Here is a 25,354-nt window from a genome sequence, read left to right as displayed (position 1 = left end):
AAAACTATAAGGATCTAAAACAGAAGCTGCTCTGCACCTATCTCCTGAACACCTATCAAGAAATGCAGTTACTATGGGCTTAACCACATGACAGTTGTTTGGAGTTATAATCAGATAGTCAGTTTTTGATGTGGAAGACTTTTAGTATTCATGAAGTTCTCATGCATGAGGCATGAAAACATGCCTCTCTCAACAAGATGCATTGCCAGAATATCAATAACTGACACGAGACTATGGTCAGAGGCGTTAAATTCCTGTTATGTGGTCATACTAAAAGTATTAAAATACCTAGAAATTTCTACATCTGTGGTCTTTTTAGTATAGACACCTGAAGCTACCAAATCAGATAGGAGAAATCTGAATAACAGAATTTTTAGGTTTTGGATCTTACTTTACAATTCCACCATTTTAACTATACTGGTTTCCTGATAAGGAATCATCTTGTGCAAAAACAAACTCTGGTACTTGGTACCTAGAGAAGATGAAAGCACCATTCTATAATTAATATTTTAGGATGCATCTCTAGACTGTAAGTTAAAAACATAAGATTATCATCTCAAGAAATTAGTAATTCCTTAAGAATATAAAATATGCACGAAATATTTCCATTTTCCTTATTATCTCAAGTACCTTTTAACCAATTAATTTCAAGAAAATCACAAACAGCAAGTATATCTCTTCATATGTAGGCTCACCCTTTTAAAATATCTAATTGCTATTTAAAAAGCCAAGTTGTCTATTGTAGTTTCCAAGTCTATATATTTTGTTAACTGCCTCCCTGTAGTCATTTACTTGCACCTGACCTAATGAGACTCCCAAAATATATCTTACATAATCACTTTTATATAGTATATATTATGTATAAATTATGTTAATATATTGTACATTTATATATGTGTGTGTCTTTGGTAAGACTAATGTATTCTTTCATCAGTTATCTTTTTACAACATTGGTAGACCACTTCCTAGACTCATTAATTCATTAGGTATTGCAAAAAGGTGATGTCATTACCACTTATTATCTGAAAAATTATAAAAACAGACTTCCTCTCATGAACTTAACCTGCAGTAGGATTACTTGGGAAAAGCATGTTAAATGCCTGATTTTTCCCTTTTTTAATTTTTCAATTTTCAAAATCATTAAGTATAACTACTGCAGCTTTATTTTTAATGTAGCATAAAACTCATGAATTTTACATAAAGTGGTTCCAAACTTCATATAAAATGATTTTGATATTTACAGGTTACTAAGCACTCTCCTACTTTTGGTAAACGACAATCACTAAAGCTGATCCCTGAGTTACTTTGACATGATCCTCATATAATTGGTTTTTTGAGTATGACAGGATAATCAAGGATCATTATCATGTGTAATGCCTATCTCAAACTTGAAATAAGACATTTCTCCAAGAAACCCAGTTCTTTTTGTAGAGGATGGTTTTATAAAACCACAATATCGATGTTAGAAGCACTCATTGCTATTGCATCTGTTACTGTTTTTGGCAGAAATTAACTGGTGACAAATTATTTTTCAGAGTACAATATGGTATAATGAGACAAAATTAGTCATGAGTAGATTCACCAGGATTTTACTATTTTCTTGATACATATACACAGGTGACATATTTAAAACAAAAAGGTTTTAAAATACTTGGAAATATTATATAAAAAAGAAAATTATGTTGTTTCTCTACAATATTTCTTAATGGACAGAAATGTCATACTAAGGGGGGAACACATGTAACTTACACAGTGCAATATATATGAGCTGATATACATTAAAGAGTAATGCAAAAAAAAATGCATGTCAAAATTTTTTCATCTTATTTCAATAATCTATATCTCCCATAGAATCAGGAAAAACAAAATACAAATAGCACTTACCCATATCTTTGAAATTGATAGTCAAATGTTAACTCTGAGCCTGAAGGAACCAGTTTGGTGGTAAAGAACCCAACCCTCAGTTGTCCATTCACAGTCCACTGAGATGGTGAAAAGAAAAGAAAAAAAATAGGAATGAATCCATTTTGTATTTTTAAAGATCACAAACATTTGTAATTCATTATGCATGTTCCTCTCTAGACAAAATAATTTTTTCAAATAGCAAATGGTCAACTTTTTTCCTTAAATAAGCTGACATGTTAAATGTTACTCTCCTTTAATGAACTGCCAGACTAAATATCATCTATAATTTGTCTTTAATAAAAGAAACTGTGTACTTTAACTTATCTCAATACAAAATTTCTACCAGTAAAGACTCACTCATACTAAAACAGGAAATTTCTGGTGTCACAGAGAATCACAGGCAAATTTATATTATGTAAAAAGGAACTACTGTTCTAAAATAAGATAAAACATGGAATCAGGAAAACAATGATGCCAAAAGCTTAATTTCATGAATCAGTGGTCATATGACTGAGGATAGCATCAGAATGATACATAAAACTCAAGAATTAAAATGAAGGGCAGATAACCATAAGTTAGACTGTACAGTTCCAAAACATGTAAGATGTAACTCAATTACCAAGATCCTGTTCAAATCACATGAACATGTTACTGGTGAAGAAAAAACAGTATTTTAAACCAAATTTTAAAATAATGACAGGACAAAGCACAACTGGAGGGTCAAAGCTAGACATATGACTAAAAGCTATAGGCAAAACTAGAATCAAAACTTAAATAATTCCAGCCATCCTATATGGCTCAGGTCTTAAAAGTCATATCGAAGATCCATTAGTACACAAGTCAAACAGCAGAAATTATTAATGAATAAGAAGCACTATTTCAATATAATAGGGAACCTTTTATAGATCATTTCCTAAAAACTGAATTCACAGTTTTCTTAACCCAAGAAAGAGCCACTAGTCTAATGTATGCTTTTTTTAAAAAAAATCTAAGCCCAAAAACATAAATTAGAAGGCAAAAGGTAGAAAATTACCTCAAAATATCCTATCAAATTCAATTAAGAGATTTTTCAAGTATCGACTATGTGTAAGGCACAAGAACATAAAGATAAGCAATGCCCAAAGCCTACCCTGTTGGAGAGTAGTGTACACACATTCAATCCCTCTCTCATTTGTGGCCATTTTCTATTTTGCGTTATAAAAATAGTGACATATGGCATGTGGGATAAGACCTGACAAAAACTGAACAGTATACACTGAACTTCATCAAATTAAAATTTAGGTTTCTGTTTTGAAACTATATCTAAAAGTTATAAACAAAGAGAGATGATAATTAAATGCAACGGAAACTCCTAAATTGAGTACTAGGCCAAAAAAAAATGACAGATGGCAAAATGTGAGTAAGATCTATAAATTAGTTAACAGTATTTCCTATATTGGGTAACTATATTCTGGTTAAGTACAAAGTGAACAATGGAGAAGGTTTGTGAAGGATGGAATATGGGAACTGTGTATGATTTCTACACTATTTTTTTAACCTAAAGCTATTTCAAAATATAATATTTAACAATATAGTAGAATAGGAAAAACAATATTAAAATGATCAAAAAATAAAATCCATGAGTACTTATCACAGAATTGAAAATTAATGGTCAGAATAGCAAACCTGAACTATATTGACTCTAATCTACCTCGACTTACTTTTTGAGTCTCACAGTTTGGTTCACAACTGTGATTCATAAAACGAGAGCAATTTCCTTTCTGAGTGGCATCTATTATCTAGGAAAAGGAACATATTAAGAGTAAAGAATGAGAATTTAAAATACATAAGCATTTTTCACAGGAAAGACATTAAGGCAAATTTTAAGACTATATCCCTTACCCTCCCACCGTGAACACTCTCCATAAAACTTTACACATCTAAAGTGACAACTATCCAACTGCTTCCTCTGAAAATTACAATCCTTTTACCTAAAGGCAAAATCATCTCCATTTCTATCAATGTCCTTACCACTTCCAATTAGTTCTTACATCTCACTCCATATGTATAAAACTTCATTTTACAATCAAGACAGGCTAGTGAAGTAGCTCTAAAACTTGATTGTGTATGTGAATCCCCTGGAGAACTTGTCAAAAATTCTTGCTGGGCCCACCCCTAAACTTAGATCCACCAGATTGCAGCTAAAGAGAGACAAACTATGTCCCTAGAATATACTTTTCCTGACTGACTGTAGAAGCAGAGATGAAAATATAGCTAAATTTGATTATGCCAGGCATTAGAGGTACTCCTCACTAAGGAAAGTTACTTTTCATAAAAGCATTTTATTTGTCTCAATGTATAATCGTTATCACCCTAAATATTTTAATTAATATTTTAAAATTTCCCAGCTTTTAAAATATATAACATATATATTTATATGGTATTCAATAAATTTTGAGAGCTGCAAAATGAAGCATGTATATGTACATTTACACACATGTGTATATATACATGTATGTATGTAAATAGAGACACATAACATTCGTTAGGGAAAGTATTCAATAAATTTTGAGAGCTGCAAAATGAAGCATGTATGTGTACATTTACACATACACACACACGTGTATATATGTATATGTAAACCCAGCCCTCTCCCAAGCTTTTTGTAAACAAAGACACAGATGAGACACAGTGTTCAATCCCTAATTTTTGTCACTTAATATAACTCTTATGTTAACTGCAGCATTACTCACAATAGGTAAGCTATGGATACATCCCAAATGCCCAAAAATAGATGACTGGATCAATCAAGAAGATATGGAATATATACATAATGGAATACTATTTAGCAACCAAAAAAGATAAACTCATGCTATTCACAGCAACACAGATGGAGCTAGAAGAGACCATGCCAGTGAAATAAGCCAGAAAGAAAAAAATATATATCAAATCGTTTCACTTACAGAAGGAATATAGGGGAACCAAATAAGAGATCAGGAGGAAAATAACAGTAATAATACAAAACTAGCAGGAAACCATAAATAAGAGACATTCTGCAAGTGAGATAGAGGGAAAAGGATCAAAAGAGGAGAGAAGAGCATAAGGGACTATGGTGATAGTTCACTGGTACTCTGATAGAGACAATTTTACGGCGAATACACAATGTTGTAAAAGATATAAATAAAAAATAGATATAAAACAAAGCAAACACATTCATGCTGCTCACCTCATCATTCTTCAGGGCCATAAAATAATAGTGAATGTTTTTGTTTCGTGCATATTCCTTTACCCGGGCTTTGAACTCTTTATGATCAAGTACCTCTCCACAATATTCTAGCACAAATGTGTTCCTGACAAAACAAAAACAACAATAACACTTCCTGCCTAACAACTATGGGGGAAATCCCACATATCCATGCAAAAATAATGAATTTAAAGAAATACTACAAAGTGGATACATCTGGAATTACACAAGATATAATTAAAATATACATAAAGTAGCTAGCATTAAGGTTAACTGTCTCCTTCCTAATTTGAAGAATGCTGATAACTATTTAGCTTTTATGATTTACACATACTACCAAAAATGCATATACTTGCCCGATGGATATTACATCATACTTTCAATTTGGTTTATACATTATGAAAACAGTGATTTATAGCTGAAAAGCAGCTTTGAAAAAAATTGGAGCTAATAAAAATTAGCTTTATTCTAAGAAAAACAAGCAACTTAGTAATTCTGCTAACTTTACACTTAAAGGCCACTAATTAGAGTAAAGGTAAAATACACGTTTACTTGCAGTCTCTTATGAGCTTTGTCTGGCACTGTCAACAATAATGATTAATCTCTCTTCCTGGCTTCTTTCAGTTACCTTCTACCCTTTCTTGTTCTTTCCTTGGCTATTTACCTATTTCTTCTCTATTGTAGATATTCTCTATAGATAATCTCTCCCCCATCCTTTTACCCTATAAAAGCTTATTTTCAACCATGACTTCAACTCCCCAGGTTCAGACCTCAAACAACCTGCCTGGGAGTATGGTCTTATCCTCTCAAAATAGACATGGCCCAGAGAAAATTTAAAAAAGTAAAAAATATAAATAATTTGTCTTTATTTACAACACAATGTACCTACTGAAGAAGAAATTACCCGACCAGCTGAAAAAATTATACCATCTTATTTAAAAATAAATTAGTTGAAAATGAATAAGAAAAGAACAACTTAAAAAAATAAATAAATAAAACCTTAACCACAAGATCAGAGAAATTTGTAGTGGCTATATATACATATTCGTGCAGCAGTCCTGAGATTACTCAAAATAATCCTTTTTTTAAAAATCAAATTACTGGCCCTCCCTGGTGGCGCAGCGGGTTAAAGCACAGCACTGAGAATCTGAAGCCACTTCCGCATGAGTTCGATTCCCGCCTGCCGCCTGCCCGGAAGGAGACCACATGGCGAGCCAGACCTCTCCTGACCTGCCCGCTGCTCCCCTCAGCAGTATACTTCGTCGATCTGCCTGTTCTGCTCCCCACTCTGTCTCTGGTGAAGCCTCTCACCGCCCCTGAGCCTCTGGCCTGTACCCCAGTTCTGTATGAATAAATAAATAAATCTTTAAAAAAAAAAAAATCAAATTACTATCTTTTATAAACATCACTTAAATTTTTCTTTGTAACTCCAGAAGTCTCTTGTTTTGTAAGATATTACTAAAATGATTACAAATCTGAGGTGTTAGGATCTGTTTCCTCCATAGAGAAAAAAACTACCAGCATAAGCTGACTTGTAGATTAAATGTGATAATAACTACAAAACATACCTTAGACAAGATCTGAAACCTCAAAGGTTGAAAAAAAAAAAAAAGACCATTTCCTCCGCTAACAAAAAATAAAAGTCTTTCATGACCTTGATGCTTTATTCTTTTATACTACAATATTCAGTTTTGATGACACTGCTCTCAAACTGCCTCTTCATTTTAAAAAAGAGCTCTTATGTACTGGAACTTTCACAACCACTAAGTAACTCAAACTAGAGACTTCACAGCATGATGGAATCTAAAAAATACATCAATACCCATGGATCTATCTAACTGTCTGGGCCCAATAACACGTCTGAGAAAAGCCTGAAATTTTCAATATTCTTGAAAGTGTAGGAAAAACTGCTAGAACCTCCAACTGCCTAATCTCCAAAAAACTAAATGAAGTCAATGTAAAAATATGTATCAGTCTTTAAAATTGTCTTAAAAATTTAGAATTTCTTAGAAAAGTTAATTTAAAAAAATAACAAAACAGAAAACAACAAGTTGCCTGACATGCATTGCCAAAGACTTTTGAGGCAGAGACAATAATCCTTACAATTGTTATTTTTAGCTAAGTATAAAATTGCCTCTAGTGGAATGAGGTCTCTTCCAGAACTTAAAGCCTTTTAAAGACAGTAAAAGGAGGCAAAAACTGTCACATTCATGGCAAAGTCAGAGGGCTTTGTTTAGAGGCTAAAGGTAGTATCTAAATTTTCTTTTAAAATTTATCGAAGAGAAACTGAAGGATGGATAAAGAGATGGACAGATGGAGAATTAAAATAAAAAAGCAAACCAAATAAAATGTCAGTAACTTTAAAACCTAAGAGGTGGTTAAAGAGGAGTAAACTGTTGGAAGTTTAAGTCTGAAACTTTTTATAGTAAAACATGGAGGGTGGAGGAAGTCTTTAAGAAGTCCCATTTGCCCAAATGTCCACCAACTAATGAATGGATAAACAAAATGTAGTTATCATGCACACAATAAAATATTATTCAACTATTAAAAAGTAACAAAATTCTGATACATGCATGAAACTTAAAAACATAATGCTATAGGGCCCTCCTCAGTGACCCAGCAGGTTAAAGCACAGCTAAAGCCACTTCCGCATGAGTTCGAGCCCCACCCGCCCCAGAGGTGATCCACTGGAGGTGATCCACTGATACGACAGACCTCTCCTGACTTGCCCACTGCTCCTTTCAGTAGTGTACTTGTCAATCAGCCTGTTCTGCTCCCACTCTGTGTCTGGTGAAGTCTCTCACCACCCCTGCACCTCTGGCCTGTACCCCAGTTCTGTGGGTACAGGCCAGAGGTGGAGAGGCAGTGAGAGGATTCACCAGAGATAGAGTGAGGAGCATAACAAGCAGACTGATGAAGTACACTGCTGAGGGGAGCAGAAAAGGTCTGCTGCTGTACCATATGGGTCACCTCCCTGGTCAGGCATTGAACTCATTGCTGAAGTGACTGCAGTTAGCTTCACAGTGCTATCTATGCTTTAACACGCTGCTCCACCAGGGAGGGTCCAACTGATGCGGCATTAAAGAATTCAGGCCCCAAAGGCTACATTTATACCAAATATCTAGAATAGGCAAATTATAGAAACAAAAAGCAGATTAATGGTTGCCAAGGACTGGTAGAAAGGGCAATAAGGAGATTCTACTTAATGGATATAGGGTAGCTGGCTTTTTTTTTTTTTAAGGTGAAGAAAATATCTTGGTACTAGACAGTGAGAACTGCTACACAATATTGTGACTGTATAAAATGTCAAAGAAATGTATACTTTGATGTAGTTCATATTATGTTACATGAATTTTTTACCTCAATTTTTTAAAAAAGGCATCATTTGGTATCCAATAACATTAAGTCATCCTAGACAGCACTGTCTTCCAATCCTACAACTAAAAATTAAAGGATTTTTGTATGGATTTGTTGGTTTTTTTGGTGGAGTCTATCATGGTACTTTAATGTTAACTAAGACTTCAGATCTAAATAGTTTCTTATGTGCGTATCTGACAATATATATTTAAAATATTATAAAGGATCCAATGAACTGGATGTATGCTATGAGGTGATTCTGTAAGAGATTTGTTTCAAAGACATATTTTTAAAAGTTTTAAAATATTTTGATACTACTTTATAGAGAAAAGGAATAAATGAGGCTCCTACTACCCAAATTTTTTTAACATTTTTTTTCTGGTTGCTTATAAAGGATAGACTGATACAAACATCATTTTCTATATATTTTTTTTAAGATTTATTTATTTATGCATACAGGACTGGGGTACAGGCCACAGTGCAGAGGATGAGAGGATTCAGAAACAGAATGGGAAGTAGAACAGGCAGGTCAGGAGAGGTCTGCCATACCATGTGGCTGGTCACCTCCCTGGCAGGGGGTCAAACTCGTGCTGCAGTGGCTGTAGATATACTGCTGTGCTTTAATCCACTGTGCCACCAAAGAGGACCCCATTTCCTATTTTTACCAGAAAAAAATGATTTTTCAAAAGATAAATAAGAATTCTTGTGAGAAAACTAAATTACTTGATGGTGGTAATGGTAGTGCTATTTGCTACTGGTTAAGTACTTTGTAATGTCATTGTTTTGAACCCTCACAAAAAACAGGTTAAAATCCCACCTCAATTCTCATTCAAGTGCCCTTATGCTCAGAAGACTCTAAAACAATAGTGCCAGAGTCACTAGAAAGCAAGTTTTATTTTCTTCCATTTATGTATTTAAAAATTTATTCCAATCATCAACACAAGTATTCTGCATATATTTACCTCTTTTTTTTAAAAAAAAAAAGGCATTCAGGGCCCTCCTTGGTGGTGCAAAGGATTAAAGCACAGCACTATGAAACTATCGCAGCCACTGCAGCACGAGTTCGACCCCTGGCCAGAGGGGTGACCCACATGGTGTGCCAGACCTCTCTTGACCCAGCCACTGCTCCCCTCAGTGGAGTATATCAGTAAATCTGCCTGTTCTGCTTTCCACTCTTGTCTCTGATGAATCTTCTTACCACCTTGCACCTCTGGCCTGTACCCCCAATTCTGTATGTATAAAGAAATAAATCTTAAAAAAAAAAAGGCATCCAAATTTTCATAGGACTACTTAAGTACACTGTATTATTTAAAAATTTAAGTGTTTAAAGGAAATACTGAATATAACAGAAAATACAGAGAACCTTTTGCTGCACTACATATATAAGTAAAGTGCAACATTTATTCAATAAATGTTACTGAGAATATCTAAGTGTGGATTAATTCTCTACCTAGGTATCTTCAGATACTCTTACCCCTACTCTTATCCAGGCTGACATATTCTGTCCCAACAATTTTTTTTTTTTTTAAAGATTTATTTATTTGTACATACAGAACCGGGGTACAGGCTAGAGGCTCAGGGGCGGTGAGAGGCCTCACCAGAGACAGAGTGGGGAGCAGAACAGGCAGATCGACGAAGCACACTGCTGAGGGGAGCAGGGGGTGGGTCAGGAGAGGTCTGCCACACCATGTGGTCACCTCCGGGGCAGGCGGGAATCGAACTCATGCGGAAGTGGCTTTAGCTTCTCAGTGCAGTGCTTTAACCCGCTGCGCCACCAGGGAGGGCCTGTCCCAACAATTTTTATCAAATTTCATATAGTCTGAGGATCTACACAAACATTTGATATTTGCTTAGAATTAAAGGAAATGTAACCAGCAAAAGGAGGGCCTGGGGCCTTCCCTGGGGGCACAACCAGTCAAAGCATAGCACCATGAAGCTACCACAGCCGCTGCAGCATGAGTTTGATCCCCTGCCAGGGAGGTTACCCACATGGCATAGAAGACCTCTCCTGACCTGCTCACTACTCCCCTCAGCAGTATATTTCAAAACATCTGTTCTGCTCCCCACTGTCTCTGGTGAATCCTCTCAACGCCACACCTCTGGCCTGTACCCCAGTTCTGTATGCATAAATCTTTTTTTTTTTAAAGGAGGAACTCCCTAGTATAGTTACCACAGGTGATAAAATATTGTTTTCATATATAGAAACAGAAAAGATTTTTTTTGATTTCCTAAAAGAAAACTATCACATGGTGATTCTGGAAAAAAAAAAAAAAAAAAAAATTTTAAGTCAACTTAACAAACTATTTTCCTACAAAGTATCTAACCAATTTTAACAACACAAAATGAAACAATGAGTTACTTAAAACATAACTTACGAAGGAAGATCTTTGGCAGCTCTCAAGCCCCAGCCTTTCTTTTCTGTAAGTATGACTTCCACATCAGCATGTTGTTTTCTCTGAAACCGTCTATTGGAACAATAATCTCCATTTGGACACCGAGAAGAACTGAAATGAGAAATGGTGACATTCTTTAAAGCAGCAAAAAAACAAAAAAAAACAGGTTCAGTAGAAGTGTTATGTAACTATATACAACCATATCCTTATGGCATAATCACCATATGTGTGGTACGCCTCCAAGTGAGCCTTCTTCAATAGCTTTTTCCATCATGAAGGGATTCTTTAAAGGGGCTATCTACATTGTTAAACAAATGGCGCTCACAATATAGCCTTTTATCTAGTCATCACAAGACAAAAAGGTCTGTCTGCCATTTCCTGGGTGTCCAGTACATTTCCAGGCTGAATATAAACTTGCAATACTACAACTTTGCAGAGCTGGTTTATTTTCTAACAGTACACCTATTCTTAAGAGTACACTGAAATCATATCTTTTTAGTATATCTTCTGAGTATAGTTGATCTACATTGATTAGAAGCAAAAGTCATCATTAAACATATTCCTCCTCCGCAGAGTAAACGAAATATAAGTGACAAAGTTCCTTCTCCATGGATCCAAGAAAAAAAAATTAAAAATCAAACATTCACTAAATTCTTAATATTCCAAAGCTGGCAGAAACAAATATTTTTAATACAATGTAACACTACAATAGAAATCACCATTGCCCATACATTTTTACTTATTGCCAAATCAGTAGAAAATAGCATTTTTCCCAGATGCTTAAAGGATTCACTTTAGAATGAGGCAGTAAAGGAAATTTTCAAGAAAGCAGAATTAAAGAATTTCCAATGACATATAAGATACAAATAGATAAGGAAAACTAGATACAATAATCCCTGCCTATAAGTAGAAACAGGAAACAAGGCCCACTTGAAGGAAGGGATTTAAAACAGCTAAAGAATAACTTGTAAAGGCCTCTGAATACAAAGCTAAAATGAGAACCTAATAATGAAAACTACTAGATGAAGTGTGGGAATAGCATGGAAAAGTTCTGTACTTCATAGCTATTTAGAAAAGTCAGCAGCTAAAAGGCAGAAGAATGCAGACTAGGGCAACAATGTCATGTTAGAAAAATATGACTAATAAGAATAATGCAAATTCTTAATGTTTCTTCTTACATGAGTACCATGATCTCAACTTTTCAGCTTCGATTAAAAAAAAATAGTAAAAATGCCTCTTTTTTGAGGTGCTTTACTTGTGCAATATTACAGCATGAACAAAAACTGAACTTAACAGAAAGCACTTCATTAATAGTAAAAATAAGATAACTGTTACAAAGCTTAATAGTCTTTCCATATTAAGAATAAGGCCACATTTTTCATCAATGAGATTTAAAAAAATCACTGTTTTAAACGCAAAGATACTGCTTTAAAAAATGTTGAAATAAATGTTTATTAATAGAAAGTTAGTAATTATAGTTTAACTATAACTAGAATACCTAAAGAAATCAAGGGAAAGATTTAGGAAGTCCATATATGTGGCTCTATACAGGTCTCCAAAAGATGTGTAAGGAAAATAAAGCTTAAAAAAGTACATATAATTAGTCTTCATTTTTATATATGGAAAGAGGAAATACCTACCTATGTTACCATAAGCATATAGGCATGAAAATCATTTAGAAAATGAGGGTTGGGAGAGAAAATGGCTTTTATTTTAAAATAATATAATAGTTTATTTTTACATCATTTTATGCCTTTTTCCATCTTAGTTGTAATCCCTGTGGGCTACCCATCCCCAAATCACCCATGTGTCATCGCCATAGTCCATTTCCCTCCCCACACTGTTTTTTGATCCCATTCCCCACTCCATGAAAATGGCATTTTTTAAATGTTAAGGATTTTGTCTCATTTTATAGTAAAAGGCAAATAACTGTGATTTACCTTCTCTGAACACAAATTTTTAAGAAATAAAAGGAGACTGAATAAAAATTAATGTTAACATGCTAACATCAGTAATAGGGGTAGTTGACAGAGCACTTGCAATATACCCAAAGATAATGCTTTTTTTTTAAAGATTTATTTGTGCATACAGAACTGGGGTACAGGCCAGAGGCTCAGGGGCGGTGAGAGGCTTCACCAGAGACAGAGTGGGGAGCTGAACAGGCAGATTGACGAAGTACACTGTTAAGGGGAGCAGCGGGCGGGTCAGGAGAGGTCTGCCACGCCATGTGGTCACCTCCGGGGCAGGCGGGAATCGAACTCATGCGGAAGCAGCTTTAGATTCTCAATGCTGTGCTTTAACCCGCTGCACCACCAGGGAGGGCCCAAAGATAATGCTTTTAATGTGCACTTTAATCAGACAACACCAGGAAAATTTGTCCATGGAAATTCTTGTCCCAAGACTGTCTTCCTATGTCTATGCAGGCATCTCTTTTAACCTTTTCCTTTAAAAAGTAGTAGTAACTGCAGAAGCCACTCTCTACCTGTGTGTGATCTATACAGGTGTCTCTTTTTCCTAATAAGCCTGTACTTTTAAAATGCAGGGAAAAAAAAAATGTCTCCTTATAAACATTGTTATACATTGGAGATTTTGTTTTTACATAAACACTCAAAAAAAGGTAGGAAAAAGGTTAAATTCTACTCCCCATTAATTATTTTTAATATTTACAGAGATTTAATTAGATGACTGAGAGAAAGCAGAGAGTCTAATTTACTTACCATTCAATCATGAGGAGACGATTAAGACAATCTTCTCCACACGCTATTTCACCTTGAGCTCTTTCATCTTTAGAAAGAGGTGTACACTCACATTGCATTCGCTTAATATCTCGATGGGATTTGTTCTTCTTTCTAATGGGTAAATTTTTATAATTGGTCAAACAAATATCCTTTAAATAATAAAATATATACAATCAAAAATGTATCAAATCTCACTAATTTCATATTTAATGATTCATGTTAAGGCACTGATTCAAAAGAATCACTAAGAATTGTGTTGCAGAAAACAATGAGAGTTCCCAGGCAAAAGGGAGGACAGGCTAAGTTCCAGTTTTTCATTCTGGACTCAGCCTTTATTTCCATCCAAAGTTAAGCTTTGAATGCTGAACAATTTCAAATAATAGTCATCTTTAGCTCAGGAAAAAAACAGGAAAACTTTGTGAGTATCAAATAGTGACGTAGTTGACTAAGTCAGGAAAACCAGTCCTTGTAGATGAACAAATGATAGAGATACAAGTCCAAGGATAAAAGGTACTATTAAGGAAATTTTTCTATTAGTTTAATGCAATCAAATCTTTTATCAAACCCTTCACTAATATCACATTTGCACAAATCTAATTGTTTGAAAGAAAACAGAATTAAGTATAATTACAGGTAAAGGTTTCAGGATTAAACGATCTCAGCAAACTCAGACAAACTGATTTGGAGGGAAAAGGGAAATGTGCAAAGCACAAATGATCATTTGCTGGCCTCTTTGTTGACCCTTGTCATAAAGGAAAAAAAAAAAAAAACGTTATCAAGGAAGGTCAAATACAGATCTTAAGCTTAGGGAACTTCAACAATGAAGAGCACAGGTGTGCTAAGTGGCTGGCTATCTTAATTGCTTGAATTTCATCTTCAATGTACATTTTATATTACCAGTAGAGTTTTTTTTAAAGTACCTAAAGAGTGTCATAATAGTTTCCACTAAATCTTAAGAAAAAGATTAGTTAAAGCTGTAACTCACTAATGAACAAATGAGTGTTTAACCTGAAGAATGATTACTAACAATAAACAAGATCTGAAAATACTTAAAAGACCTATAATTTTGAAGACTCAGTAGTAGATTTATTTTAGGTTGTTCCAGAAGGCCAGATTAGGACTATGGATAGGTACAGAGTTTTTTCAGGTCAGCCTTCATTAGCAAAAATTCAAAAATTTTTTTTCATCATACTCATACTATTTTATAGCAATGTCTTCTCATATATGCCCAATATATTAACAGGCATTTAAAAAAATGTGTGTGTGTATATATATATGCTTCTCACTCAAAAAAGGCATTCCAACATCTCCACTGACCAAATCAATTTATATCTAAGTTTCATCGCTGATTAAAACCCAGAAAGTCGGGTTGGCTAGCTTTATTTCTATTCTTTATAAAGACCCTATAAATTATATGTCAACTCACAATTCTAAAGAGTACTGTACTTAAAACATTTATTATTTTGATTTTAAACCCAAATCAAAACTAGTAAATGAACAAAGCTATAGAGACTCTCTACCAAAAAAAAAAAAAAAAAGGTGGTGGTGCTTTTTTTTTGTAATATGAAAAACCTCTGAAGGGACTTAACTATAGAATAAAGTTTTGTTTTGTTTTGTTTTTTTACCTCATCTGCAGTGGAAATCTCTTCATTTAGAAAAACTTTTTTTTTTTTTTTAAAGATTTGTTTATTTATTCATATAGAACTGGAGTACAGGCCAGAGATGCAAAGGGTGAGAGGATTCACAAGAGACAGACCCAGGAGCAGAACAAGCAGAACCACTAAGTACACTACTGAGGGGAGCAGCGGGCTGGCCAGGAGAGGTCTGCCAGCCACGGTGGATCACCTCTCGGGCAGGCAGGAATCGAACTCATGCGGAAGTGGCTTAAGCTCCTTAGTGCTGTGTTTTAACCCGCTGCGCCACCAGAGAGGGCCCCACTTAGAAAAACTTTTAATGCTTCAATGGATGTTGGCTAGTTTGATTCTAAACTATGGAAGAAAATTTCCCAAAGAAGAAGGAAGTAGGTAGCCAGGAGATTACAGACATTTAAAAAATGCATATGCAACATATTTATTTTGGGAAATGAAAAGAGTATTGAGGAGGAGTGAAAGAAAGCAGACTGAGAAACTCTGCCCTAGAGCACTGTTTTCATTACTCCTACTCTCACTTTTTCATGTTTCATGTTAGGGATCTGTAGTAAATCATTTGTCATTTACTTCTAAAATATTCATGTCACTGCCAAATATAATCTATTAGCAATAAACTAAAAGACTTAACCAAAAAAGAAAACAATGTTCTAGTAAATCATTTGTCATTTACTTCTAAAATATTCATGTCACTGCCAAATATAATCTATTAGCAATAAACTAAAAGACTTAACCAAAAAAGAAAACAATGTTCTAGTCCTGGTTTTTATAAAATACCTGGAGATTCATGCTTAAGATTTTTGAAAAGAAAAAAAACATCTCTTCTCTAAGAGCAGATTATTTTGCTGGGGTTTTAGTCCCTTTTTCAATCACCATTTCATATGTAAAAGGGAATTAAGAAAAAACTGGCTGGCCTAAAATATACTTTTAAAACCAAAAAAGTACAGAAACATACAAATTAGACATGTCCTCACTGGGAGGCTTTGAGGGAGAAGGGAACTGCAGAAGGTACTCCATGCCATCAAATTTAAACAGGTAAATACATTTTTAGTCTTTCAATTAACATTTTACACATAACTGTATTTCATGATTGAATTCATATAAATTGAAGAGCGACAATGTTTTTTTAACAAAAAGAGGTTAAAATATATCAGTCAAGAATGAATTAGGCATACCTTTCTGTTAAATACACATTTTCTTCAATCAGATCAAAGTAACAAGGCATCTTTCCTTGTTTGGCATATTCCTTCCACCGCTGTGGGTCCCTGAAGTCCTCCATGACACAAGATGGTCCAATCAGTGCTGAGCCTGCAGGTACTGCCGTCTCTCCCTGTTCTACCTCCACTCTAACTTTCTTTCTGTCCTGAAGCTCACCTTCACTTTCAGAATCACTCTCCAATTCCTGCCTCCTTTTTTTAGGAGGACCTCTATCTTTCATATCAATTTTTTCTAGATTTTTAGAAAGATCTTTCTTTTCATTCACAACTAAAGTATCCTTAATGGAATTGCTGCTTATTTCTGGTGCTTGCACTGACCCTTTGTCCTTTTGAAAAGGTAGAAAAAATTTATTGGATTGGCTTGAAAAGTGAGATCCACCACTTTGATCCCAATTTTCTTCCTCTTCACGGTCATCTGTTAAGGAATCTGGTACCTGCCCTTGAATTCGATCATATCCAACCCCAGTTCCAGGAGGTCTACCTGCTGATCTTGGGTCCCAGTACCCATTGCCTTGCCAGTAGGTGTCCCTATTACGTGTCCCACTGTACTGTTCTACACTTTGCTGGTATTTGTGTCCGCTACAGGTTCCATAGCTGCTGTCAGGTTGCTGGTATGTGGTAGTAGGCTTTTCTTGTTGAGAGTAGTCCCAAGATAGGTTTCTGAGCTCTTCTGATGCATGAAAGCCATCTAATCGGGAAATCTCACAAGTGGAAGAAAAACTCAACTCTGTCTTACCAAGTCTGCTATCTGGCCTGTTAGGAAAAGTGGTCTGTTGCCTTGACTTATTTGGGGCATCTTCAAAATCATCAGAAGAATAAACTGGCAGTTCTTCTTGTTGCCTTGAAGCTATTTTGGTTTTCACTGTTTCCTCAGAATGTGGATGACCGAGAGGGTTAGCTTTCACATCTGTGTGACTTGTACTGTCAACCCCATCACTCTGAGAATGAATAACTTCAGGCAGGTGGTTATCTATTTGCTTTCTGCAGGACTGTGGAAAAGAAATCTCTGGATTCTTCTCTGCTCCTTTATGAAGAAAGAACTTCTCAGCTTGGGAACAACTTTTACTACCTATGCTCTCAAACTTTTCTTCATATGAATGTCTCCTTAAATCCAATCTCTCATCTTCCCAGTGGTCAGAATAGTGTCTATAACTTTGACTGCTCCGTGAAGAACAAGGACTTGTTTCTTCCATGGGCAGAGTAGAATTCTTTGGCACAACCACAACAGATTGAAGACGGTTTCTTGGAATACTGCTATCATCAGAATCTGTATCCTCTGAATCACTATCATCACTTGAACTTTCAGAAGAACCAGAATAATCTTCATGGACAGTAGACACAATCTCTGAGGCATGGCCACTACTGTCACATTTTAAGGTATAAGTTATACCATCACTGTCTTCCATGGTTAAATTCAAGTCACAAGAAGAAAATACAACTTCTGAATCATCAGAAGTATGTGCATGTCCTTTCCCTCCTTCTTCCTCTAAAGAGATTTCTGGTCTTCCCCTTCTATCAGGCAATATGGAACTTCCTTCTTCATGAGCTTCCTGTATACATTTCCCAGACAAGCCATTATTATGCCTGTTTTCCCATGCAACAAAACCCTTTGCAGAATCAGGAAGGTCACTACCTACTTCTATTATTGTCTCTTTGTCTGCATGCTTTATAAACTCTGTGCTTTTATTTTTCAGCACAGCATCCAAAACTGGAGATGTGCTCTCTCCACACTGCAAAAGAGTTAAACTGTCCACTTTGATCGCTGGTGGAGGACTCTGAAGAGATGAAGCAATACCTGAACTACCTACAGGTTGGTATAAACCATCAAAATGATTAACAGAAGCGGAGCTAGTGCTACCAACACTCTGTTTATATTCTTCACAAATAAATTTTGAGTGCTGATCTGTGAGATTTCTATTATCACATATAACTGGCTTTGATTTCAAATGCATATTCATAAAGCTATTTGAAGAAACTTTTGCTGCTGAAGGCTCAATATTTTCAGCTTCTCGACACAGAGAAGGGTTGTTGTCATTTGAAGTATAGTACATATCTGAATCTTTGGCTTTACAGCAAGAAATTCTCATATCAACTGCATCTTTAACTACTGTTTTGGAATAACCTATAGTCACAACTGGCAAAGACGTGAGTTTATCTTGGTGTGCTGACACTGTAGGTTCTAGTTCTCTAAATGGGCTTTCTGCCTTACTATGCTGCATACAAGCATCATCCAAGTCTTTTTCTTTACACCTATTAATATTCTGAAATCCATTTGATGAAAGCACGTGTGCTTTGACCAAAGGGGATAACTCTAATCCAGCCACACTATCATCAGAAGACATTAAACCAGTATCAGTTTTAGAAGTGCAAAATGTTGCCAAATCAGATTCTGCCCCAGGAGAACCATTAATATTTAATTCTATGGGACAGTAATTTCTCAATTGATCATTCTTCACTTTAGACAAAGAGTCTAATTCCTTAATACTATCATGGCTATCATGTCCTATAAATGCAGACTTAAAAACAGGCGATCCATCTAGCTTTTTAAAAGTAGGTGAATCATTTAATCGATTTGATGGAGATGTAGATCCAGTCTTTTCTCTGTCAGGAATTTTACTAATCATTCTTACTTCACTACCTTTTGAACAAGGAGTCTGTAAACTAAAAGAATGAGACTGTTTTAGTTCTTCATTTAATTCTGTACAACAGAAAGAATTTTTAAATTTATCAGACTTGGGTATAGGTTTTGAAGGGGCAGATTTATAATGGGAAGCACTGTTATCGTGCTTGGAATATGACGACCCCCGCCTGAAACCCAGTTCATTAGAAGGAGAACAACATCTTTTCATTGCTTCATGTTCTGAAGTCCTTTTGGATTCTCTTTCTAATTTTGAAGAATACTTTCCTCTTTTCTCTGTCTCTAAGTAAGAGGACTCATTTTTGCAGTCCCGATCAGATTTAGAATAGGATGCTGATGTCCTCAGGTCTCTGTGAGAGGAGGAGTAAGATGAGGTGCGCCTTGAATATGTCTTCTTATACTCATCTTCTGAGTCAGAACTCTCTCGTGCCCTGTTATCTGTGTATGGCCGAGAATAGCGTGCCCTCTCTCGGTAAGGGGAACTCCTATGATAGCGACGATCAGAGTCATAATAATGGGATCGTTCTGAACGGGAATAAGATAAACTAGTTCTAGAGCCTCTGTCAGATCTAGAACGAGATCTGCTTCGCCTTCGGTCTCTCTCTGATCTACATCGAGAGGATATATACCGAGTATCTCTTTCAAGTTTTGAATAGCTAAAATATTTATCTTCTCTCTCTGTTTTAGATCGTGAAGATTTCCCTAAATCCTCACTTTTTAAAGGTGCTAAGCTTTTTTTTGAATCTCTTTCCTTTTCAATGCTTGCTGCAACTTTTAAATCATGTGATCTTTGACTTGAGGAAGTCCGTACAGAATCTTCATCAGATTCTGAACCAGGGAAGGTGCCTTCAGTCTGTGAGGATTTCTTCTTAGAACCCATTTTTTTACACCCCAAATTACTTTTAGAACTATCCGGCATTTCTTCTTCTTTCCCAATATGGGAATCTTCTTTTTGTAAGGGAACATCTACTTGTTCATTCAAACTTTGAGTTATGTGTTCTTCTGAACTATTAGAAACAGTATCCTGCTTAGTATCCACTTCTGAAGATTCTGGTACAACTGTAATTGGTGGTTCCTTTGGGGCTCTAACTGCTACATCTACTGGTGCAGTCATCAAAACTGTCATTGATGTGTGTGGCAAGGCCACTGGCTCTGGTACTGATGCTGGTGGTGAGGATGCTATGGCTTGGGGAGGTGGAGGTGGTGGAGGTGGTGATGATGGTGGTGAGTCTGCAGTTGTTGATTCTGCTATCATTGCTGGTAATGGTACTACAGGAGGAAGTGGAGATGCCACTGCTGAGGTAGTAGTGAACAGTGGCCTGGATGTAACATGAAGCAGATGTTTCTTAAAATGAATTTTGCCCAATTCTACTCTTGTTTTTGGTGGGGAAGATTCTTCTGTAGTAGATAAGGTATCTCCAATGTCCATTTTAACTTTAGGGATCATGTCTACTTGAAGAGGTACTGCTGGGGAGTTTGAAGTATCATTTTGTTTTTCATTGCCAAGTGCAGTCAGAAACCTGTTTTGCAAAGTTTTCTTTGTAAGACTGAAGCTGAATGACACCTTCTGTCTTCCCTGTTCCTCCAAATTAACTTTTGTCTTGGTGCCTTTGGGCAAAAACCGACTAGAAGCAACACCTTTGAACATTGGTCCTTTGATGAAACCTGTCTTCTGGACATTTTCAATCTTTGCCTGTAAGTGAACAAAACAAGTAGTTACTACTACAATAGTTACTTGCAAGTAGCTAGCATTAGAGTTTAAAACTTCAAAAAAAAAGTCAATTCCTTTTTAATGAAAAAGTGTGAATTTTACTAAGCTTGGTAAGCAATTTATAAGGCTGTTTAGTATGAAATAACTGAATATACTGAAAAGTATAGAGAATGATGTAACAAAACTCTACCCACCTACCCCCAATTTCAACAATTACTTATGTGTTCCATTCTTGTTGACTTTACATAAAGAAGTTTACCCAGTTTTATAACTATCTTCCAGGAAAAATTTTAACAAGATTAAAACAAAATCTGATGTGCATACCAATATGCAACACAAAAGGACATGCAAGTAGAGAGCAACAGCTAACCTCTCAGTAATGAAAATAGTATGCTCTAGTCTATCTAAGAAGAATCAGTGATCTCTCGTAGCATCACAAAAAATCAGTAGGTGTTTAAGTAAAAATAGGAATCTGACAAAACTCCAGGGAATACTAAAAGATCTAAGGTAAGGCAAGAAAACTTTGTTTGGTTTTGCTCTTTGAAAACAAAGAATTCAGTTTTTGATGGACTCTCTTACTCACCTGACAGATGGGGTTACTATCAATAAAGACCAGACTGTTCTGCCTTCCTAGAAATTTGTGCTGGCATGCTACCATGGTCTCTGCCTGAGGCCCCACCCTCAGACACACTAAAGAGGCATCCTACTGTATTAGCAACAACTACAAAGTACATACCTTAAAAGACTTCTCTCTCTAATCTTTGCAACCAAAAGAAATGATGGACTTTAAAAGTAGGCTAGGTTATAACCTAGTGTAGAGACAGAACATCAGGAAAATTTAGAATAACTAAAATTTAAATTTTAAAAGTGTTACTTCTGCCGTCTGCAACAAAGTTGAGTTTTCACATGCATTATTAAAGAAATGGTCTTCAAATAACTTGAGAAATAGAACTTACTCTCCAATTAAATCTTATATAGAAGCCCAATGCCTAAGAACAAGTTTTGTTTTAAAAGGAAAAAGTTGTTTCCAGAGCTGTCAGTTTTCTTCAACTTGTGTAAAGTTGTTGAGGCTCCAAAGTTAAAACCCATCTATTTGAGACATACAACATCCCTCAATGGAACGTACTGCTATAAACACAAAAACTTTTACTTTACTTCACATTCAAAATGATAACCTAAATTTTGAATGTTTTTAATCCCATAAATAACTAAATTGTACTTACTTCATTTTCTTCTTCTCTATTGCCATCCAGCCAAGAAAACATGCAAAAGAATAAAAAGAAAGTATAAATACTTAAAACCAATTGAAATTAAAGTTAATTTTAAAAAATTAAATAAACCTTAGGAACCTACAACCAATAGGAACATTTTACATGGTCCCCCATTTAGTCACAGTCTTGATTACACTTGGGATGACAAATATTAAAGGAAGTACCATGCATTGTGCTAGGTGCTAGAAATAGAATAAAGTAGACTCCTTATCCTTAAGAAGTTTACAGTTTCCTGTAATGCAAAACATAATTTTGTACAAAAGTACTTTCAACATAAATAGTTAATACAAGGATAGAAATACACACAGTATAACACCAAAGAGAAAGAATGCAAAGTATCCTTCCTAAAAGGAAAAAGTAGATAAAATCAGAATCTGAAGATACTAAGAACAAAATGGTGATTACCAAAATGGGAAGAAGGGTAGGAAATTGGGTAAGAGGTCAAATGTGTGAGACAATCATAGTATAATATATAAAAGACATCAAATTTAAATGTGGTACAACTGGAAACCTATATAATGTCATTAAACCAAAGTTCCATAAACTATATATGTAGGGAGATCCTAAGCAGAGAGATCCCAGACAATACTACAGAGATTAACACAGCTCATAAGTAGAAGGAAACTAGAAATAGTTCAATATTACCTGAGTATAAAAGTGCATGGCAAAAGTAAGTTGATAATTAGATGAAACAAAAGCAAGTCAGGTTCCGTGGCCTAGCTTCTGATGAGCTGAAATATTTTACTTTATGTATTAATGGTTCTCAATCATTTTGGGTTCAATCCCTTTGCTGACTGTAAGATATACACTGCTCCATATCACTGAACTGTGACCTCAGAAAGTCACATGATATTCTAACAAAGGTGATAAGAGTGTCCTGACTCTGTAGAAGAAAAAGACAAAAAATATGGCATACACAAGCGAATGTAGCCTACTGAGAAAAGGGAAGTTGAAAAAGGTCTTTCGTCTATGAGGGTCAAGCTTGTATTTTAAGCAAATCACTCCACAGGCTATTTGTCAAGACTGAAATATAATAGTACTTTAAACTGCCCTTAAAAGAAATATACATATTGATCTACAATAGATCACAAATAAATCACAACAAATTTAAAGGATCAAAACTGTACCAAGCATCTTCTCTGACTACAATAAAATGAGGTTAGAAATCAACTATAAAATAAACAGTATTTTGTATAAATATTTTGGTGGGTCCTCCCTGGTTGTACAACAGGTTGAAGGGTGGCACTATGAAGCTTGCCACAGCCACTTCAGCACGAGTTAGCACCCCAGCCAGGGCGTGGCAGATCTGTCTTGCCCACTGCTTCCTTCAGCAGTGTACTTTGTCAACCTGTTGTTCTGCTCCCCACTCTGCTCTTGTGAATCCTCTCACCATCCCTGCACCTCTGCCTGTTCCCCAGTTCTGTACACATAAATAAATCTTCAAAAAAAACATGTTGGTGTAAATGGCCAAAAGGCTTATGAATATATGTTCAACATCACATAGTCAAGTAAACGCAAATCAAAACCATGAGATACCACCTTACACCAGTAAGAATGGCACATATTTAAAAAAAAAAAAAAAACTACCAACAAGGGCCTCCCTGGTGGCACAATGGGTTAAGTCTCAGCACTATGAAGCTATCCATGGCCACTGCAACACCAGTTCAATCCCCAATCAGGGAACTAATCCACATGACACAGCAGACCTCTCCTGTCTCCCCGCTGCTTCCCTCAGCTGTCTATTTCATCAACCAGCCTGTTCTGCTCCCCACTCTGTCTTTAGTGAATCCTCTCATCTCCTGCACCTGTGACCTACACCCCAGTTCTTGTATGCATAAATAAATAAGTAAATCTTAAAAAAAAAAAAAGCAACCACAAATATTGGCAATGATAAGGAGAAAAAGGAATTCTCCTACACTGCTGGTGGAAATGCTAACTGGTCAAACCACTGGAGAGCTGTGTGGAGATTCCTCAATCTACTAAAAATGAAGATACCATGTGACCCAGCAATTCCACTTTCAGGAATCTACCCAAAGAACATAAAAACATCAACTCAAAAGGATACCTGCACCTCAATGTTTACTGCAGCACTATATATAATAGGAAAGATGGAAACAACCCAAATGCCCCCAAAACAGATAATTGGATCAAGACGATGTGGTATATATACACAATGGAATTCTATTCACCAATCAAAAGAGATAAATTTATGCCATTCACAGCAACATGGATGGAGCTGAAAGGAATTAACCTCAGTGAAATAAGCCAGAAGGAAAAAGAAAAAAATGTGATGGCTTTACTTATAGGGTAAGGGACCAGGAAAAATAAAAAAATGAAAAGGCAACTTATAAATCAGAAGGGAAGGAGAGAGGGAGGAATCAAAACATGGAAGGGAGAAACACAGGGCCTATGGTGATGGTGCACAGGTGAATTGGTGGTGGGAATTTTACAGGGACTATACCTGAGAGAAGAAAGCAAGCATACAAAAATGAACAATGATATAAAATATACATAAATTAAAAATAACACGTACGTGTGTATACGTATACACACAGACACACACTAATGATACAATGAGAAGGCCTAAGTAAGCACTGATGACCTAGTAGCCATGAGCAGCACAACCAGTGTCTATATTATGGTCTCTAAACACCATTTGCACCAGAAGGAACCTGTTTAGAGATGTTTAGAATCCTGGCTGATTCTAGGACTCAGGTAGAGGTATATAAATAAGCAACACCCAATAGCATTACTAGATCATGCAAAAGGACATGGAAGTCAACTTGAATAAAAACATGAGACAATTTGAGCACTAAAAGGATATTTTAAAAGTATTAGTATACAAAAAGGTCCACACTGGATACAACTGGAGGTTAGACTGCCAGTAGGATACCATCTCATTTGAATTTTTCCCTCTTCTCCCATACAGACTACATTTCAGAACAATCAAGTAAGTGATGAGTAAGTTTTTTCTTTATAGGCGATTTCGATTAATCAATGCAGAAGTTACAATGGAATTATGGAATTCTCCATTCCTTCTGGAATGGATCTAGAAACAGCAGCAGCAAAAACCAGGAGACAAAAGATTGATGGGCAACTCTATAGTAGATGGATCAGTGAGTGAAATACAACAGAATCCACTAATCAATTCTGACATCACTAGAAGTAAGACAACCTTATTATCATGCAAAGGAGAACCAATAAACTGTTGGAGAAGGGGTTCCTGAAGTAATTACCAGTCTCCAAATCATACTG

The 25,354-nt window shown here is 35.7% G+C and overlaps 1 protein-coding gene across 2 annotated transcripts in view; it reads right to left on the bottom strand.

Moving 5' to 3' along the window:
- Window positions 1-25,354, bottom strand: part of SETD2 (SET domain containing 2) — a 90,644-nt gene that overhangs the window by 50,162 nt on the left and 15,128 nt on the right. For both annotated transcript variants that reach the window (XR_001145037.1, XM_004676234.2), the window contains exons 2-8: window positions 22,052-22,067; window positions 16,438-20,810; window positions 13,596-13,727; window positions 10,861-10,989; window positions 5,111-5,234; window positions 3,606-3,683; window positions 1,885-1,982 (exon numbers count right to left, since the gene is read on the bottom strand). Coding sequence is in view for 1 of the 2 variants with exons in the window: in XM_004676234.2 (XP_004676291.1) it covers window positions 1,885-1,982; window positions 3,606-3,683; window positions 5,111-5,234; window positions 10,861-10,989; window positions 13,596-13,727; window positions 16,438-20,810; window positions 22,052-22,067 (4,950 nt within the window). In the remaining variant the exon portion in view is untranslated. The remainder of the gene's footprint in view (window positions 1-1,884; window positions 1,983-3,605; window positions 3,684-5,110; window positions 5,235-10,860; window positions 10,990-13,595; window positions 13,728-16,437; window positions 20,811-22,051; window positions 22,068-25,354) is intronic.

The sequence above is a fragment of the Condylura cristata genome, unplaced genomic scaffold (genome assembly GCF_000260355.1).
Source record: "Condylura cristata isolate star-nosed mole 26May11 unplaced genomic scaffold, ConCri1.0 scaffold00004, whole genome shotgun sequence".
Classification (NCBI taxonomy): domain Eukaryota; kingdom Metazoa; phylum Chordata; class Mammalia; order Eulipotyphla; family Talpidae; genus Condylura; species Condylura cristata.
Note: the sequence above shows the minus strand (reverse complement) of the source record. Positions and strands in the feature narration are given on the sequence as shown.